The sequence below is a fragment of the Brassica napus genome, chromosome C6, assembly GCF_020379485.1.
Source record: "Brassica napus cultivar Da-Ae chromosome C6, Da-Ae, whole genome shotgun sequence".
In the NCBI taxonomy this organism is placed as follows: domain Eukaryota; kingdom Viridiplantae; phylum Streptophyta; class Magnoliopsida; order Brassicales; family Brassicaceae; genus Brassica; species Brassica napus.
This window is the reverse complement of record NC_063449.1, coordinates 40,348,837-40,369,781: the sequence shown is the minus strand read 5'-3', so window position 1 is coordinate 40,369,781 and position 20,945 is coordinate 40,348,837. Positions and strand designations below refer to the sequence as shown.

Sequence of the window (20,945 nt, the reverse complement as noted above, 5' to 3'; positions counted from 1 at the left end):
ATTTTCCATTTTTTGTAAATTGTCATCCATCTCTATCCACCCTCTGATTCCTACTTAGTGGAATACTTTCTATAAGTTTCGCATCCTGAGAATCCACCAAAGCCCGAATTACCTCTAAATTCCAAGTACGCGAGGTAGAGTCAATGAGGGACTCTACTGTAAGATGGGGGTATAGATTGTGTTGATTTTTATTAGCTGGTCTCGGGCGAGTGGTTGGGAGCCAAGGGTCATTCCATACTGATATAGAAGATCCTGATCCCACCCTTTTGATTAGTCCTTTGCTAACCGGAGATCTAGCAGAAACAATACTCCGCCAGCCATATGACGGAGAATATGAGCGAATCGGTTCCAAGGGTGAAGCATTCCTATAATACCGACCTTTGAAGACTCGAGAAAATAAATTATTTGGCTTCTCTATCAGACGCCATAACTGTTTACCAAGCATCGCTGTGTTGAAATCAGTGATATCTTTAAAACCTAAGCCACCTTCCTCCTTATCTGCATATACCTTGTCCCATGATTTCCAGTGCATCCCTCTTGTGCTTCTCCCTGGGCTCCACCAAAATTGTGATACCGCACTTGTCAGTTTTTTCACCGTTGCTTTAGGTAATCGATAACAGGACATCGAATGATTTGGTAATGCCGTGATCACCGACCTAATAATCACTTCCTTTCCCCCTTTTGTAAGAAACTTGAAAGTCCACCCATTTACTCAATTATTTAAACGATCCTGAACAAAACTAAAAACTTGAATCTTTGATCCCCCCAGATTTTCTGGAAGACCAAGATATGATCCCATTCCTCCAAAATTCTGAATACCCAAAATATCCCTTAATTCTTGTCTGGCAGGTTCTTCAATCTTATATCCAAATTGAATGGAAGATTTATCAAAATTTATTAGCTGGCCCGAGACTGCCTCATAATCCTTTAAAATCCTAAGGATGGTTTGACACTCTTCCTTTTGAGCTTTACAAAAGAAGAGACTATCATCCGCAAAAAGCAAATGAGAAATCGATGGGCAAGCTCTAGCTACCTTCATTCCTGTAATTTGTTTCTCTCTCTCTGCCTTTTTTATGTTTGCAATTAAAGCCTCAGTGCAGAGAATAAATAAATAAGGCGATAAAGGATCTCCTTGACGTAGACCTCTATGTGGAACAATGAGGCCACGGAGTTGACCATTTATAAGAACCCGATATTGAACCGATGAAATGCATTTCATCATCAATTTAATCCAATGAAGATCAAAACTCATTTTCTTCAATAAAGCCTCAATAAAATCTCATTCTACTCTATCATATGTTTTGCTCATATCTGTTTTAATTGCCATATAGTTTCTCTGGCATGCTTTATTAGTCCGCAATCCATGAAACATTTCCTGGGCGATAAGAATATTATCAGAAATCAACCTTACTGCCACAAAAGCCGATTGAGTCTCTGATATGAGTAAAGGAAGAGTGATTTTCAATCGCTGACACAAGACCTTGGAAATGATTTTATATCCTACATTACAGAGACTGATTGGTCTCAATTCCGTCATCTTTGTAGGTCTCTCCGTTTTTGGTATCATACATATATTAGTAATATTTAGTCGTGCATCCATTGCCCCCGAAACCAGAAAATTATTCACCATCTCTACCAAATCTTTCTTAATAACATGCCAAGAATGTTGGAAGAATAGTGATGTCATGCCATCCGGACCTGGCGCTTTTTCTGGGTGCATCATAAATAGAGCCTCTTTAACCTCCTCCTCCGTTGCTAGCCTCAACAAACATTGATTCATCTGAGGGGTGATGGTCGGTGTAATCTCCGTCAGGAAACTATCAAATTCCGATGGAGAGGTGATACTAAATAGGTCCTCAAAATAATCCACTGCCACCTTTTTCCACTCCATTATCCTCTGTAATCCAATTCCCATTATCATCATGTAATCCAACAATCCTATTACGAACCCTCCGTTGCTTAGTTAAAGCATGATAAAATTTTGTATTAAGATCCCCAGATGAATACCACATGTTCCTACTTTTTTGATGCCAATACTCTTCTTCATCCTTATATGCATCCTGTAATTTCCTAGAAACCTCCAGAATATCTTCTTGAGTCTTGGTATTATATGTTTGTATCTCTTCAAGTGCTTGTTGTAACTCATTTATTTTTTCCTTACCATAAGGTGGATTATTTTTCCGCCATTTAGCAATTTCATGACGACAATTACTAATTTTTGCCACTATACTCTATGCGCCCCCTCCTGCTCTTTCTTCATTATGGTCTATCCAGCCCATTGTAATTGATTCCAGAAGACCCGCTTGTCCAATCCATCTCTTATCGAACCGAAATTGTCATTTCCTCCTGGGGACTTTATCTTCTATATAAGCCACCACTGGGCGATGATCCGAAGCCACCAACCCAAGATACTCTGTAAAGGAACATGGAAATAGAGTATGCCACTCTTCGTTTGCTAGGGCCCGGTCTAGGCGACATCTAACCATCACTGCCCCTTTCCCTTTTCCTCTTCGCCCTTGCCATGACATTTTATTCCCCTTAGCCGGGAATTCTAGTAGACCACTATTTCTTATCATATTATTGAAAGGAATAAAAAAATCCGCACTCCTTATAGACCTTCCATCTTTTTCATGATTTCTAGTAATCTCATTAAGATCACCAATAATGAACCAAGGGTCAGTTCGCGCCAAGCCATATCTAGTTAACCGTTCCCACACTTGTTCCCGCAATTTTTGAACTGGATCTCCATATACAAAGGTAAGATAGACCTTTTTGCCCAGAGCTTCCGCTTCCACATCAATCATCCGGTTACTAGAATATAAAACCTGTACCTGATACTCATTATTATAGAAAAGCGCTAATCCTCCACTTCTCCCCACCGGGTCTATGGTGACCAAATTATCAAATCCAAAATGAGCTTGCCATTTTTGAACAAACTCTGAATCCTGCTTTGTTTCTGCTAAAAACAAAAAATCCGGTTTATGTTTATACCTTATCTCACTCAAATAACTTAAAGTCCACTTGCTTCCCATTCCTCGGCAATTCCAACTCAGAATCCACATTTAAAAAAATTGTTGTTTGTGTGCTCTGAAGAGCCGATTAGATGGGTGTAATGATACCCTATTTCCACTGTCCAAATATCTTCCTTTCTTTGTAATCTTAACCATGCCAAAAACAACCAAAATGATGCCACGAAGACAAAACGGTTTTTAACATTTAGTCTCCATATTAATGCAAAACCTATACCATAAATTAAATAAAATATACGATCTAGGATACGACCAAAGTCACACACTATATGCCTCGAGCAAAACACTCTATCATCGCTACCAATTTCTTTTTCTAGCCAGTTTATTTGACCAAAATACCATTCCCCACTATCACCTTGGTGTGGGAGAAACCCATCGCCTCGCATCGCATATATATAACAATATAATCCCTTCCATCGTAACTGTGACTGATCCTGGTTTAATGATACCAATAACCCAAAAACCTCTCGCACCATGACATATATAAAAGGCCAGTCCACACCCCTCAAGCTATTCTTTACAAAAAAATCTGCAGCACCATATCTGATACACCAATACTTCCCCGAGCATGGAACATATATAATATAAATAGAGCTTACTCTACCCCAGCAACAGCAAACGGAAACTATGGGATAATCCATAATCACAAATGCCAACAAAAGAAAAACACAATCTCCTAACGTGATATGCCACCACTGAATTAAAAGATTCCTGCAACCTATCAAGCTCACCAGACTATTCCTTCCCACCCTTAGACTACTATATCTCTTATTCCTTGCCATACCTACTATACCAATATCCCATATTCGACTCCCACAGCCATATATATACTCAAATCGCAAGCATAAGCACATTACCATAATTAAGCAACCAAACCCATAACACAAGATTATTTTATTATTCCATTTCTTAACCTCAAAGAAAGACCTTATCACTAGCCATAACAACGCAAGTAAGACCAACCTCTTACTACTTTTAGAAACCAAAAAGATGCAAATGCTCGTAGAGCTTATTAAAACCAGGAGACAAAAAGAAACATAAGACAGGCCCTGCCTGCTTAAAAACTCTTGAAGAAAGACTCTATCCCTCGTGGCGGAGGGTCTAGCTATGCTTACAGCAATGGAGCAGGCACTTTTATGGGATTACAAGCAAATCTCCTTTGAATCGGACTCGAAGATATTGGTGACAGCAATACAAGAGGGTTCAAACATCTCAGATTTGCATGGAATCCTCTCGGATATTAGAGCTCTATCGGAATGTTTTAGTTCAGTTTCTTTTCATTGGGTAAACAGAAGCTCTGTAATGGCTGCTGATATGGTGGCAAAGCAAACCTTGAAAGCTTTTGTAACGAACCCTTAATTTAAATGAAGTAGTTTGTGCACACAAAAAAAAAAAGACTCTATCCAAAAATCAGACCCTCTGATTCCCAATTTTCGGGTTGGAAACACCCTTACTCTCCACATGCTTACCGGTATCTCCCTGTCGTGCTCCTGGCTTTGCTGCAGCTCGCTTTCGTGGGGACGCAAGCGCATTAAACACTCTCATTTTTGTGCTTCCCACAGTGCTGCTTGAAGACTTGAACAACCTCTTGCGCAAGCCATGCTTCTTCACTGCATCTCCTCCAAGCTTGCCTTGCACATCCTCCACAACTACCACTTCATCTGTGTCTTGAGCGTTACTCTCATCTTCCTGTTCCTTGCCCTCCTCCTCAATTTCCTCCTATGATAACTTCTCCATGAAATCCTTTGCATCCATATCTATCCCATTCTCAAGTAAATGAGTCTTAATCTCATCCATATCCATAACATCCTCCTCCTCTAAATGAACCTGATCCTCCTGCTCTAAACCAACCTGATCCTCCTGCATATCATGTACCACAGCCAGACCTTGGTCAACATCAATAGGATCCAAAATGACTTTCGTTCCCTCAGCCTGAGTTTTAGCCAGCTCAACTTGAAACGCCTGGGAAGGTAGCGTGTTCCGACACTCTTCTACGGGTCTGATCTCACCCTCCTCGCGAGCTACATCACGAGCACCATGCTGAGGCTGTTGCTCCCTATTCTGCCCTGTAGATGGTCGAGTTTGTCCACTTGAGGCGCCAGACCTAAAGTCCTCTTTCCTCGCAGTTCTGTACCGCAAAGCTTCCCCATCACCTCTATGAGTTCCACTATTAGTGTAGGCTCTCTTACTTCCTCTCTCTGCCACCTTCGTCCATTTAGAGTCTGCTTCCTCCCCCATCTTACCCTTGCCCTTGCTATAATACTCCCGGCTCTCTCATTCTTTATTCTGTTGAACCTGATTTCCATTGATAACTACACCTTTATAACTTCTTGCGCGATCATCGTACTTCCCACCATCATACCAAGCACCATTCCCTTCTCTTCCTTCATGTTTCTTTTCTGGATTCTTATTAGTGTTCTTCACATGTAAGGGGCAGAGTTCATCTTTGTGGCACAAACAACCACAAACCTGACAATAGCCAAATAGCTTCTCGTACCGCAGCGAAACCGGGGCTTCCTCACCATCATAGAACTCCCCACCCGTGAAGTCAACCGTTGTTTCGAAACAAAGCTCCTTAAAAGCATCAACCACCACTTGCACACGCGAGTGATCCAAGTCTACTGCCACCGTCCTTCCTAAGGCATCCCCAATACTCTCGAAAGTGGGTACTGTTTTGAATTCTCCCGGAACTCCTATGATTCGAACCCAGAAAGTTATCTCTGACGGGAAGAGTATTGACTTCTTAGGTTGCCAACGCGCCAAAGACAACATCCAGTAATCGAAATGGAAAGGTTGAAGCTTAAGAATTCCTTCCAAATCCTCCACCTTGTCGAAGTCAAACTGGAACTTCCCAAAACCCAGATCCGAGCCAACGACCCTCTCTTCCAATTTCCATATCTTCGGGAGGTTCGAGATGAGAGCCATCTCCTGTTCCTCTGGATTCATGTTCCTTCTCCATTCTTCCCCTCTCCCACATTACCCAATAGCTGACTCTGTGTCATTGCCAAAAGAAAACCAATAAAGCTGTGATCTTTATCAAAAGCACAAGAGAAAGTTGCACAATATATGTTCCAAGTATAGGACCCCATATTCCTTTTATACTGATCCCAAACTCGCATCCCACGGCTCCCACAAATTTCCTTAATTGCTCGATATCCTCTTTGATTCATGTTAATCAAATCAAGCTCCCTTAAAAATCCCATTAACCGTAATCTCCTTCTCCATTCCCCTTTTTCTCGTGTTGTCACATTACAACTTTCCTTATAGTCCTCTGTTCGGAATCTCTCCGTATCTCTAAATCTCAGATTGATCAAATTTACGGAAAGAAAAATAATACCTTCATCTTGATTCGATTTCATCTTGATGGTGATCGAAATCAAAATTAAAATCCTCGTACTCCTTAGTTGTCGCCAAATCCAAATCTTCGTTTTCCTTATACCCTCGATCATCTCTTCCGATCCCAATTTTAAATAGAATCGCGATATTCCATCTTCAATCTTTCGATCTTGGAAAATCCCATTTCCAATTCGAACCTCCGATTCAGATCTACCCGCCTCCTCAATAATCCCAGGATCCCAAAATTGTAGAAACATCGAAACCCTAGAACTCTCAGTTAACTTTTATTCAACCAATGGCAATATTCCACTATTTTTATATATACTACAGTCGATTTTAAACTATTAAATTGGTAAGAAATTTAAATTCGTTTGAATTTATTGATTGCCTTGTGTCTAAAATATTTCATATAATTTAACTCACAATTTGTTATTAAAGGAAATCATATATAGAATGATCAGTAAGATGGATCAAAGTTAACTAAACCTTGTTATACTTTAAAATACATTTATCTTATTAATTTAGGTTTTGTATTAAAAAAATTGTAAATTTAAAACCGATTTAACTTTAGAATTATTGAGTTGTAATACCATATTAAACAGTTTCATAATAAAAATTAAATTGAATAAAAAATTGATCCAAACTAAAGATAATGTTGTTCTCCAAATCATTTCATGAAAATACATAATAAATAAAAATAATAACAGACCAAACCAGTTTTAAGACAATTTTTAAATAAACCATCTCCGAAACTTTACATTTAAATCATATAAACCAATAATAACTCTTTAAATTAAGATATTCCGGCCTCGTCACAAAGAGATTAGTCTTTACTTTTATGTTGGTTTTTACCTTTGGTTATTTATTTTAAAGTTATAATCTGGTGTTTTTTAAAAATTTATATATGGTGAGGATTTAGTTTAATATTCACAACTTTTAAATTACTTATGAAGATTGTTGTTGAATGAATATAATTTGAAGAAGTGGTCTAAGTCTAAATCCTTAAACAACTCTCCATGATGTGTTTGAGACTCCATTTTACACTTTTTTCATCGTAACTGTTACCAATGAAATGTGTTCAAACTTTCCATCATCGTAATTACTACCAATTTTCGTGTTTAATTTTAGACTAACTACATATGTTGTTTTCATCGTACCATGTTACAAAAAGAACATACGAATTATTTGAAAATTGTAATCCATTGGAACAAATTGACAGTGATTAGTTTACAATATATGGTGTAAGATTAAATACTTTCGACGGCGGCCAAGTCTCACACATTGTCTTCCTATGTTTTTTTATGTTTTTTTTTGCTAAAATTTGGTGCAATTGTCTTTCAAAGTTCTTTATGTATCTTAGCTAATTTATTAGTCAAATAATTTATAAAAGGTTCCCAACTTGGATTTTGATATATAAATTTTATGTGTATATATGGTCTTGAAAATCTTCAGAAACATTTAATCTTTCTATCTTTTTGTGCAAAGATCACTTTGTCCCCAAGCAATATCTTCTTCTTCTGAGATTCTTCCAGACATCAGCAATAACTCAGGAGAGAGAGAGAACTAAGAGCTTAAAAATCACGAAACTTTGCGGATAGTTATTAGAAACCTAAAATAAAGATTAAAAAAAGGCTGCAATGGTTGCTATGTGCCCCGGAGAGGCAGCAATAATTACATCCTCCGGCCATGTATTCAATGGATAGAAACAGCCGAAGCTCAGGGACACGCGTTGCTAAATTATTTAGACTCCCCCGTCCCATGTCATTTAGCGCCGGTAATTAATTTGACAAATACTTTTAAAGATTGAGTATCATCTTCAGAGTTACTGAGTACAAAGCCATCCTTGATGAGGAAGATCAACTCTTACATCATTCCTCTTGGAAATTAATGCACCATCGTTCGACATGGCAAGCTTGCCATCGATCGACACTCAACCTCAACAACGATGCCGAAAGCGAGCATCGACCAACACTGCCTACTACAAATCGGTCGACACTGACTTCAATCGTGTGCGAGAAGGAGACTACTCGATCGGTAGTTGGGCAGATGAACACCACCACGAGAGCTTCTGCTAAATTATTTAGACTCCCCCGTCCCATGTCATTTAGTGCTGGTAATTAATTTCACAAATACTTTTGAAGATTGAGTATCATCTTCAGAGGCTTTGGTTTCACCTTGTTCATGTATTAAATAAAGGAACAAACCTCTAGTCTCAAGCTCAAGAATTGATTAGTGAATAAAATATGAATGGTAAATTTGTCCAAAAAATGATTAATGATAACACTTAGCACCATTGTCTCTAGAGGGAATTTATTGGCAACTGTTTCGGGTTTATCAGTGAACCCATGCAAAAAAAATTAAGTCTTCAACAATCTGAAAATAAACTCTGATTTAAAAAGAAAAGGACTAAACAAAAACATTGCTATAGATCTTTTACAACTCCCGAACACAGAAATGAATTTTTTTTTTTAAGTTATTACCTCAAAAGCTGGGATCTCTATGTTTACAGATGACCCAGGCTTAACTACAACTTCAGAAACAGCTTCGTTGGAGAATCAGCTTCGTTGAAGAATTTGGTATAATCATCTCTTTCGTTACCACCGTACTGAACCGGGATCTCCTATGCAAGAAAGTACCTTCACCAAGCCACAATGCATTAATGTTATGGTAAAGATTGACTTTTAGAGCATAGTATGGGGTTCTTACTTAGAAGAGTCTCTGTGACATTAGCTGGAGGAGTCACAACAAACTTGATCTTCGTTCTTCGTGTTAAGAATGGAGAGAGGAGAGTGCTGCCAGCTTAGAACCCATTATATATCTAAGGCACAGGATCGATACATCTCAAGCTAGTTTGTAAAGATCGAGCCGTTTGGATTAGGTTCCTCTTTGTTCCATGAGCTGTGTGTCTTCGTCCAACATCGTCCCCGGCTTCTCCTTCTGCACCATTTATTTTATTCAATCATTAGAAAGTGTTTTCCATCTTCAATATGAAAGGGTAATAATATTTTTTTACTTCTTTCCTGTCGACATGAGTGTGGAAGAAGTTGAGGGATATCATTACTATGGAAGCATTAAGAAGTTGGGTGGTAATATGGAATACAATTTGCTTACTTTTTAGGTTGTACGTGTACCAACAATCTCCTTCCCCGTGATCATGTCAAGGACTGGACGTTGTTGGAGATGATGCCCAACGATGAGCTTCATGTGCCCAATAAATCTAAAACATTAATACACCTAATACAAAACGGGGAGGAGAGGTCAGAACTGTTGGGGAATATTAAATAGATCCCTTTTGTGGAGACCAATTTCATCTCATCTATAATTCAATTCTCAATTTTATAGTCTATATGTAATTATACTACAATATAATTGAATTCCATTTTATTAGTTTAGTAAAACCGTATCTGATTTTTGAACTTAAAAATATTTGCATCATTTATATGGTTTTAGTAGAACCATCTAACAATACTCCCCAAATCCTCCAAAACTCTTTATAGTTTTTTAACATTTTAGAAAACATTAATTTGTCTCAAAAAAATCTATCAAGCTGATCAACATTGATATTTTTATTTGATATTATGTTAAAAGGGGTAAATTGTTATGAATTTTTCCTTTTATAAATAAGTTTATCTAGGCTATGTATTTTAAAAATAGAGATAGAATTTGTAAATGAACGAAATTGTTCTTTAGAAAGATAAAAAAACAAAAACAATTTGTAAAACGAACAGAGAGGTTCACTACAAGAAAACACAAATTTAACGACGGCCAAAATCGTCGTTATTTCCTCGGAAAAGAAGGCTTACGAGGAAATGGCGATGAAAGGCGTTTCGTCGTTATATGATTGTCGTAAGAGAAGATTCGTCGCCATTTCCTCGTTAATTAGCGAGGTTATATTTTCCTCGTAAAGAAGAATTAATTTTTCGTCGTAAAGACCACGTGGGGTTTCCACGTAACGCGGTCGTTGTGCTTCCTCGTAAGAAACTCGTAAATGATTCGTCGTAAAAGACCCGCAAAAACCTCTAAATAAATTCGTCGTAATAAAAACGTAAGGAACACGAAAACAATTCGTCGTAATAGAATCGTAACTAAATCCACGTAAAATCCTCGTTAATTGTTCCTCGATATTTCGTCGTTAATTTTCCTCGTTAATACATCGGGAATTAGCGACGCAATTACTTTGTTTTCTATTTACTGAATTTATAAATAAAAATTATATTTATTTAATTTATTAATAAAATTTTAATTGAAATTAAATCGAATAGAAAATTTTTTTTTGGCCGAATTAAAATGAAATTATATAATATATAAATAAGTTTTGAATTTTAAAATACAATAACAAAAAAAAAAACTAATGCTGCATTGCCGCGTCGTAGAATTCCTCGCTCCTTCTCGAGAGATCTTCCTCGTTGACTTGCACGGATGTCTCGCCTGGAATGGGGTTTTGTTGTCTCATGGTCCTGAACATGGCCTCCCATTCCGGATTTGTGGCCGCTATGACGTCCAAGAAGTTCTCGAGACCAGTCATACGAGCTGTGAACGACGATTTTGTCGAGGCCAACTCGTTTTGTGTCGACGACAGCTGATGTTGTGTCGTCTCCAACACGTCGCGCAGCTGAGAGACTTCATCATCCCGTCTCTGGCCATAAGAGGAAGTCGCTCTCGGAACATCGTTGACGGAACCAATCCCCAACACACGTCCCTTTTTCTTGGGAGCGACCTTAAAAAACAATAAAATATATATTAAAATTTAAATTTTAAAGTAAAATGGAATTAATAAAAAATTTATATAAAATTTACCTCCTCGTAAATTCTATCCACTTCTATTGTGGATAAGACGACGGGTGATCCGTCGGCGGACTCCTGCGCCAGCTGGGTCTCACGCTCGTCAATACGAGCTGCCACATCATTGTAGATCTTCTCAGACTTCTCATCTACAAATGCGCCCGCCTTGTTCTTGTGGGTCCGATCGAAAAGTTCCATAAGAGTCGGTAAACGTCCCAACTCCTTGGCCTAAAAATAGTTAAGAAAGTTTTTATTATATATATATATATATATATATTAAAAATCAAAAAGTTAAATATTTAAATTACGTACCATTTCCAAACGGACGCGGGCGTGTGGCTTTTGGCCCGTACTATGTTGCATCGCCCTGTGGCCGTGCTCATCTACCGAGTTACGGGAGGCGGAGCAAGACTGGGCGACTCTCATGGCATCAGGATCCCTCCAGTAACGGATGAGGCCATCCCACACGTCCGTGGTGATGGTTGTGGGTTTGCCCCGCTCATAGCCCTTCACGATCCAGTCACCCTTCCAGTTGGAGACCGTGTCCAACAAACGTTTCTTCGCCTTGTCGATAAACTCTTTCCGCACCTTCTCAGTGACCCCCATGGACCAATTAAATTTTTGCTGCAAAAAAAAAAAATATTAATAATTAGTTTAGAAAAATAAAATTTAAAAAAATATAAATCAGGAATAAATTGTAAAAACTTACAGCGTAAATCTTGAACCACGTCCTTCTGATGTAGATCGGAGTGGATTTCCAGTTGGGATGTGCCATGGAGAAGTAACCTTTAATCGTCTCGGTTACTTCTGTTGCAAGGCAGTTATCAACCCCAAACCTGGAAAAAAAAAACAAATTCAAAGTTTTAAATATTTATTAAAGTCACAAATGAATTTTAAAAAATAAATGTAACATACATACCAAAGTGTTCCTTCAGGTCGGTCGGGGTCTATGATCGGTAAGCCTTCTCTGCCTGGCAAACCGAGAATGTCCTCAACAGTGTACTGAGAGTAAGGACAACTCGCTGGCACCATCAAATCAGCATGAACCTGATGGGCGGGCATCTGAGGAGGCACATGAGGAGCTGGCATCGGAGGAGGAGCTACCGGAGGAGGCACATGAGGAACTGATGGCGATGCCGTAGAAGAAGGCGAGACTCTCTGAGAAGATTGAGTCTCGGGGACGGTCTCCTGCTGACCCGAAGAACCGGGAGCTGAAGAAGAACCGGGAAGTGAAGGCGGGTCTAACCGACTACCCGGTGGACCGAACATCTGCGAGTAGTGAGCACTACGCTGGTGTCTACGAATAGTCTGCAAAATTTAAATTTCTAAATTAAAGTCAAGAGTAAATAAAAAATTATGAACAGTATTAACTACGTAATTAATAAAATGAGGAAACCTAAATTTTGTAAACTAATTTCGTAAACTAAATTCCCTAAACTAACCACCTAATCTAAATTCCCTAAACTACTTAGAGAGGAAAGAGAGTTACCATGTTGAGAGGAAATGGAGAGGCTGTAGAGAGGAATTAGAGAGGAAATGAAGAGGGCTGCGGTTTCGCCTATATATAGGATTAGTGTTCGTCGAAAATTCGTCGCAAAATAACGAGGAAAGACAGAGGCCCGTCTTTCGTTTTGTCGCAAGGCCCAAGCAAATTAACGAGGATATACAGAGGCCCGTCTTTTATTTAACGTCGTTCTTGCGATGATTTTTGTTTTATCATCGATTTTACGTGGGCCCGTCTTTCGTTTCGTCGCAAGGCCCAAGCAAATTAACGAGGATATACAGAGGCCCGTGTTTTATTTAACGTCGTTCTTGCGACGATTTTTGTTTTTATCATCGATTTTACGTGCAAATAGCGAGGCTTTTTTTGCTAACCCCTAAAATCTTAAACCCCAAACCTCAAACCCTATCTTTCTTATCTCCAAACCTCAAACCCTATCTTTCTTATATTTCTTATCTAATACTTCATATATTTCTAACCCTTTAACTTCAATATATATATTTTTTTGAATTTGAAAGGTTTAATACGTTGGAAAACAATTTTACAAATTTTGAATTTGACGTATCACACAACAAATCAAACACACGCTACAAATCATATATGAAAGGTTTAAAAACAAAAAAAAAAGAGAAGAAGATATTTGAATACAAATGATGTAGATTTATGTGGGCTACACTTACGTATCTCGTCATATGTGTTTCCAATATCTTTCTTCTCTTTTTTTTTTAAGTTTATATAAAATTGAAAATTAATTTTTTTTTAGTTTATATGAAGTAGGATGGGGAGTTTTAGGGTTTGCACATTTGGGGTTTAGGGATTTGGGTTTCATTTTAGTTTAGGGTTTATATTTACCGACGAATTAACGACGAAAAGTAAAATAAAAAAGCTAACCTCGCTCATTCCACGTAAGTTAACGAGGCTCTTACGACGTTTTGGTCTTACGTGGAATAAGCGAGGTCCGCTTTTTTAATTATAAATCGTCGCTTAGTCCACGTAAGTTACGAGGCTCTTACGACGTTTACTGTTACCGTGGAATATGCGAGGTAATGTATTATTAATCGTCGTAAAATTCCCGTGAGATAACGTGGAAAGTACGACGACTGTCTCTAAACCCCTAAAACGAAACCCCAAATCCCAAACCACATCTTCTTTATCTTCTACTTCATATATCAAACACTTCTATCCTTTAACCTCAAGCAATTCATTCTAATCCAAACCGAAAATTATAAAAACACAATTCCTTTACTTATAATTAATGTCGATATCTTATTTATAAATAAACTCCCATTATCTTTAATTATATATAATAAATCAAACTCATACAAATATGAAATACATTAATCGGATTCATCGACATTCTCGTCATCACTTGAAACATCATCATTTACATGAAACTCGTCTTCAACAGCTTCCTCCGTGGGATCTTCGGTAAGATCTTCATACTCGTGATTATGCGGATCAATGAGAAGGATGTCATCAATTTCTTGTTCAGGTTCATGAACTTCATTTATTTGTTCTTCTTGCAATGGTGGTTCTTCTCCTACGATGATTCGTCCTCGAGGTGTAACTTTGATCACGGCTAACCAATTTATACCCGACTCTCTCATCCGTGGGTATGGAAGGAAGCTAACTTGGTCTGCTTGTGAAGCTAAGATGAAGGGCTCGAATTTGTTGTACCTCCGGCCACCGTTGACATCTACTACACCGAATTTGTTCAACCGAACACCTCTATTGACGACGGGGTCGAACCATTCACACTTGAAGAGGACGCATTTTAGCTTCAATATCCCTGGGAATTCGACTTCAATAATCTCCGTCAAGATTCCGTAGAAATCTGTTTCTCCTTTCACACAAATTCCATAGTTACTGGTTGCCCGCTGTTTACCATACTCATATGTGTGAAAAGTATAGCCTCGTGTGAAATACATCTGTGATGTGGTGACCTTTACAAGTGGAGATTGAATTACTTCGTGTAACCACTTAGGATAATCTGCATCGTCGTCATAATCAACCTATTTAAAAATAAAAAGAACGTTGAAATACAAATCATTCATGTATGAAAATTTTAAAAGTATTTGATTAATACCTGATTCTTCAACCACTTAACAAAGTGTTGATCTTTTCTTTTGTCTACGTCACTTGTGGATATACCAGGAAATGTTTCTTTGACTTGTGAAACAAACATGCTGTAAATTCACATTTTACATGAATTAATCTCTCTCAATTATATAATGTATACTCAATTTAAGTTACCTTTCAAAATAACGCATCAATGGATCCTCGCAATTGAGTAGAATATAGGTGTGTGCACTATGAGCGTCTTCTTCACTCGACCACCAAACCTGTTTTGATTTCCCACCAAGTCGTCCAATCTGGCTAAAGATTTCTGGAACACCAACAACTGCATATGTGGGCGCAACGCCACCATCATCATATCTTCTTGGAGCTCTTCTTCGGGTACGTACTTTTGACGCAAAGTAGTACGATGTGAAGTGAGAAACTTCTTCTGTCAAACTTCCAGCAATTATAGAACCTTCAACTTTGGCGAGGTTCTTTGCTTTTCCCTTCAAATATTTCATGGCTCGCTCGTACTGATACATCCATCCGTAATGTACCGGTCCACGAAGCAATGCCTCATATGGGAGGTGGATAGCTAGATGCTCCATCACGTCAAAAAAGCCTGGAGGAAATATCTTCTCCAAGTTGCACAATAAGATAGGAATGTTCTCCTGAAGCTGTTCTACGACTTCTTCTTTAAGAGTGCGTGTGCTCAAATCCCTGAAAAATGCTCCAATGCCTATTCCAAAAACAATTAAACACATTGTTAGTCAAATACTATTATTGTAAACTAAACCAATTTAATATTATTGTCCTATTGTAAACTACCTGCAAGTGCTTCATGTACGTTTGTTGCAAGTAGCTCCGCAAATGCAAATGGCAGAAGTCGTTGCATAAAGACATGACAATCATGACTCTTCATCCCGGAGAACTTTTGACCCTTTTCAACACATCTTGAAAGATTTGAAACATACCCATCAGGGAACTTCACTTCTGATGCCACCCAATTGAACAAAACCGACTTTTTTTCTGAAGACAATCTAAAAATTGGAACGGGAACTTGGCCATTGCTTTTTATATGTAACTCACTTCTTGAGCAAATATCCGGCAAGTCCAACCTCGATTTTATGTTGTCTTTTGTCTTCCCTGGGACATTCAATATTGTATTCATGATGTTCTCAAAGAAATTCTTCTCTATATGCATCACATCAAGGTTGTGGCGCAGAAGAAGATCCTTCCAATATGGTAACTCCCAAAATATACTCTTCTTGTGCCAGTTGTGATGAACACCGTAAGAATCAGGCATATTACGAGGGACATGCCAATTACCACCCCAGCGAACTGTTTCGTTAGCTCCGTAGTAGTCGATTTGCGCTTCAATTTGTTCTCCAGTTAGATATGGAGGAGGAGTGTCTCTCACAACCTTTTTGTGCCTAAACAAATTCTTGTTTCTTCGGTACGGATGGCCAACTGGAAGAAATCGACGGTGACAATCGAACCAACTTGTCTTTCTACCATTCTTCAGTTGAAATGCATCTGTCGTTCCATTACAATATGGACAAGCTAATCTCCCATGTGTAGTCCATCCAGACAACATCCCATAGGCAGGAAAGTCACTTATGGTCCACAAAAGCATAGCTCGCATCGTAAAATTCTTCTTCGTTGAGCAGTCATACGTCCTCACCCCTGTTGACCACAAATCCTTCAACTCTTTTATCAGTGGTTGTAGGAAAACATCAAGTGACCTTTTTGGATGCTTCGGACCGGGTATTAATATGGTCAAGAATAAAAACTCCTGTTGCATGCACATCTCCGGTGGCAGGTTGTATGGCGTAAGAAAGACAGGCCACAATGAATATTGTCTCCCTGACATTCCAAATGGACTAAATCCATCTGTGCATAATCCGAGGTACACATTCCGGCTATTGCTAGCGAAATTCGGATGTACTTTGTTAAAATGTTTCCAGGCTCTTGCATCTGATGGATGAGTCATCTCACCATCCGTCTGAGTATGCTCGGCATGCCACCTCATCTTTCCAGCAGTCTGCTCCGATTGGTACAATCTTTTCAATCTATCTGTAATTGGTAGGTACCACATCCTTTGGTACGGTACCCTATTACGTCCCCTTCCTTGCGGCTTGAATCGTGGTTTCTTGCAGAATCGACATTCTTCCAACTTCTCATCATCTCCCCAGTAGATCATGCAGTTGTCGATGCAAACATCTATCATCTCCGAAGGCAACCCAAGACTATAAACCAGTTTCTGAATCTCATAATAAGAATCAGCAGACTCATTGTCTTCCGGCAAATACTCTTTAAATAAATCTGCCCATTCGTTCATGCAACTTTCAGGTAGATTGTGATCAGTTTTAATATTCATCATTCTAGCAGCCAATGACAATTTAGAGAGACCTTCTCTACAACCACTGTAAAGTGGTTGATTTGCCGCATCTAACATTTCATAAAACTTTTTTGAATCTATGTTAGGTTCTTCATCTTCATCATCATGAGCTACGAATGCATCAGTTACCATATCATGAACCCTATCATAATCTACCATCGGCTGATCCTCCTGATGGTAACTATGTGCATTATGCAATTGATGATCAACCGGTTCTTCTTGAAAGTTGCTATTACTACTACTAGCTTCATTCTGATCATAACTATAACCTTCTCCATGTTGAAACCAGATATAATAATTTGGCGTGAAACCTCTATTTACTAAATGCTTCCAAACATTTTCACGATTTGCCAACTTTGAATTGTTACATTTCCTACAAGGACAGAATATTTTACCGCTTTCTTGGGCGAGCGGTGTAGAATCTGCTTGATGCATAAAACGCTCCAACCCAGCAAGATATTCTTTCGTCACTCTCCCGTTAGCATCTCTATGCATATACATCCACCTCCGCAACTCGAAAATATTTCCCAAGCCCGACATTTTTTTCACGTTTTTTTTCTTGTTGGTGTGCTTAAAATTATGTTCAAACCTCCATATATATAGAAAATTTTCGAATCTGGTAGTTGAATTTTGCAAGGAATTTACGACGAAAAATTAGGTTGGTGGCAAAAAAAACGTGTTAAGTTGGTGGATTTCTCGTTCTTTCCTCGTAAGTTATTTCCTCGTAAAAATCATGCTAAAATTACGACGAATTTGCGACGAAACACATTTTTCTCGGAAAAACCACGTCAACTTACGACGATTCTACGAAGAAAAGCTTTACTCGGTATTTTACAAGGCCATTACGAGGAAACTTTATTTCCTCGCAATTTCATCGTTAAGTCATCGTAATTTCACGAGGAATAGTTTTCCTCGTTAAATTTCCTTGCTAAAACTGTGTTTTCTTGTAGTGGTTGAATTTTTTATTTTCCTCTCTAGCTTTTATCTTCTTGATGTTTTTTATTCGTCATTTGAAGTGCTTGACGTATTTGATTGAGCTGTCAAAGTAAAATCTTGTTGCGAGTGAAAAAGCGAGTTCAAGATGATTTTAAATATTTTGTGTTTTTATTTTTTTGTTAACTAAATTTTGTGAGTTCAAGATGATTTTAAATATTTTGTGTTGTTATTTTAGTAGACCCATCTAACAATACTCCCCAAATTCTCCAAAACTCTTTATAGTTTTTTAACATTTTAGAAAACATTAATTTGTCTCAAAAAAAATCTATCAAGCTGATCGACATTGATATTTTTATTTGATATTTTTTAAAAAGGGGTAAATTGTTATGAATTTTTCCTTTTGTAAATAAGTTTATCTAGGCTATGTATTTTAAAAATAGAGGTAGAATTTGTAAATGAACGAAATTGTTCTTTAGAAAGATAAAAAAACAAAAACAATATGTAAAACGAACAGAGAGGTTGAATTTTTTCTTTTCCTCTCTAGCTTTTATCTTCTTGATGTTTTTTATCCGTCATTTGAAGTGCTTGGCGTATTTGATTGAGCTGTCAAAGTAAAATCTTGTTGCAAGTGAAAAAGCGAGTTCAAGATGATTTTAAATATTTTGTGTTTTTATTTTTTTGTTAACTAAATTTTGTGAGTTCAAGATGATTTTAAATATTTTTTGTTGTTATTTTTTTGTTAAGTAAATTTTGTATGAATAATAATTTACTAACGTAATTACTTCTGTTTCTAATTGAAAGCTTGCAAGTTATGGAAAATTACGATCCATGGGGGTGGCCATAATAATGCAGCCGTGCTGCTTCTAATTTTGGTCCATTGTGCATTATACAGGTTTGGTAGAAACAACATCCTGCTCTAATATATTTATTAAAAGCAACGGAGTTGTTCATTTAGTTCACTAAACAAAATATTATAATATTCTGTTCCTAAACAAATACATAATAAGACGACAAAAGATGTTACAGTAGTATGTTATGGCGTTAACGGCATAGAGACGACCAAAAGATATATCTAGAGATATCATGCCCGAATACTAAGGGGGAAAAGGAAATCTAAAATAGAAAAACCAAATATTGTGTCGCAAAAATGAAAGCTAGGTTTGATAAGTCCAAAATGAAAAGAAATAAGAGCCACACGTAAGCCCACTGTAAATAAAAGGAAAACTTGAAGCCCAGACGTAATCAAAGCCCGTCTGATGTGTAAAAACAAAATGTGCTGATTAGAGGCATATTTTTGATGACGTGGATAGCTTAATATTCTAGGAAATCCTCCTTTTAGTATTGTGATTATTTCAGGATTTCATCATATTTCATTTCACTCATATATATTATTGATAAATTATTAAATTTCAATTTCAATATCTTAGATTTTTAATTGACTAATGAATAACCCAAGTTAATTTGCTTGATTGTTCACCTACGAATAGCAAGCCCGGTGGTGGCCCGAGGAGACTTAGTTTGCCATTTTTGACCTTTTTTTTATTTTTTTTATTCATGGAGGCATTTTTTTTATTCACGTGTTTCTCTGATCGTTATCGTGAAGGCATAGCCTACCATAACCATATTTCAACCAATAGAAACCTTTTGCCTTTTGGAAAACCTTCAATGCCGTGGAGGGGGTGGAGGTGTACGAAGTCGGGGAGGAATTCTTATCGGACGAGGCTTACATAAGGACGGTGGGCATGGAGGGATGCGAAAGAGAAGGCTCCTTCCAACCGTCATCAGTTGATCGGGATGCTCTGTGCCTTCTACACCAAAACCACTTAACGAATTAATTACTACAACGCCAAGTTTTGGTAAAGTGGACATTTGTCTATCAATTCGCATAATCCCAACTTAAATAGATATATATTGTTTTATTTCGTCATCTATCACAATAAACTTCGGTCTGAACGAAACAAAGACAGGAAACAAAACTACAATGGTTTATCTTCTGTTTATAAAAATTAATGTGATATAGTTAGTTGTGAACTAAAACCAAGCTAAATTAAAGAAAAAAAAAGTTCAAAACATTTCTAAATAGATCAAAATAATAGAGTAAATAGCTATGACTTTATATATTTAAAGACAAAAAGACTAACTAAGTTCGTGGAGCTGTCTTTTTTCACCAAGGGCTTTATCCATATGGGGAAACACAAGAACGAGAAGGAGGAGAAAGAGAAGCATGGAAGATACTTTAGAAGATGTCATCTTAGTATTGTATCTTAATTTACTAATGAATGATGATCAGTATGACTCATTCGTATGCTTATATAGAATGAAGAGGTGGAAACTATTTATGGTTTGTGTGGTTTGTGTTAGAGTAGAAGCCATCGAAGACTTAGATTTCACTTATGGGTCTTGAAGTTTTGGTAGTTTTAGGCAAAGTTTATTCTATTATATTAGCATCACTCAATTTCCAGGATGGCAGGATATTATCATTTTATTTTAGTGGAGCAGATACTATAGATAAATTATAGATATTATTCCAGGATTTTATCATATTTCATTTCACTCATATATATTATAGATAAATTATTAAATTAGAATTTCAATATCGTAGATTTTTAATTGAGTAATAAATAACCCAAATTAATTTGCTTGACTATATAATACTACTGAGTTCGTAAAATTCGACGTTATGTTGTAATTAGAGAGTTTAGAGACTGGATATTTCTATGTTCTTATTAATGATCAAGGGGGTTCCTTTATATAATGATTACAAGATGAAGATAAATGGAAAGTATCCAAAACCTAAACTCACTGGGATTAGGAAAACTACTAATACATAATGATGAAAAGATTACATCTACTAGGAAAAAGGAAAGGGTTTCCTTTTCTCCAAGCTTTGTGGCCGCCTCTC

The 20,945-nt window shown here is 37.4% G+C and overlaps 2 protein-coding genes across 4 annotated transcripts in view; both read right to left on the bottom strand.

Moving 5' to 3' along the window:
* The window catches only part of LOC106405520, a 33,759-nt gene extending 13,184 nt beyond the window's left edge, over positions 1-20,575 (bottom strand). Inside the window, exons 1-2 of one of the 2 annotated variants that reach the window (XM_048761097.1) lie at positions 20,185-20,575; positions 19,704-19,848 (exon numbers count right to left, since the gene is read on the bottom strand). The gene's annotated coding sequence lies outside the window, so the exon portion shown is untranslated. Of the gene's footprint in view, positions 1-19,703; positions 19,852-20,184 lie in introns of both variants that reach the window. The other variant, XM_048761095.1, reaches the window with a different exon arrangement.
* LOC111213381 lies at positions 4,226-6,634 on the bottom strand. 2 transcript variants are annotated; one of them, XM_022715126.2, is made up of 2 exons: positions 6,367-6,634; positions 4,226-6,022 (listed from the first exon to the last, which is right to left on the bottom strand). In XM_022715126.2, exon 2 carries the CDS (start codon positions 5,973-5,975, stop codon positions 5,304-5,306), a length of 672 nt encoding a protein of 223 aa, XP_022570847.1. In that variant the 5' UTR covers positions 5,976-6,022; positions 6,367-6,634; the 3' UTR covers positions 4,226-5,303. Both variants share the same exon structure in this region, with proteins under 2 accessions (XP_022570847.1, XP_022570848.1).
* Positions 20,576-20,945: the final 370 nt, after the last annotated feature.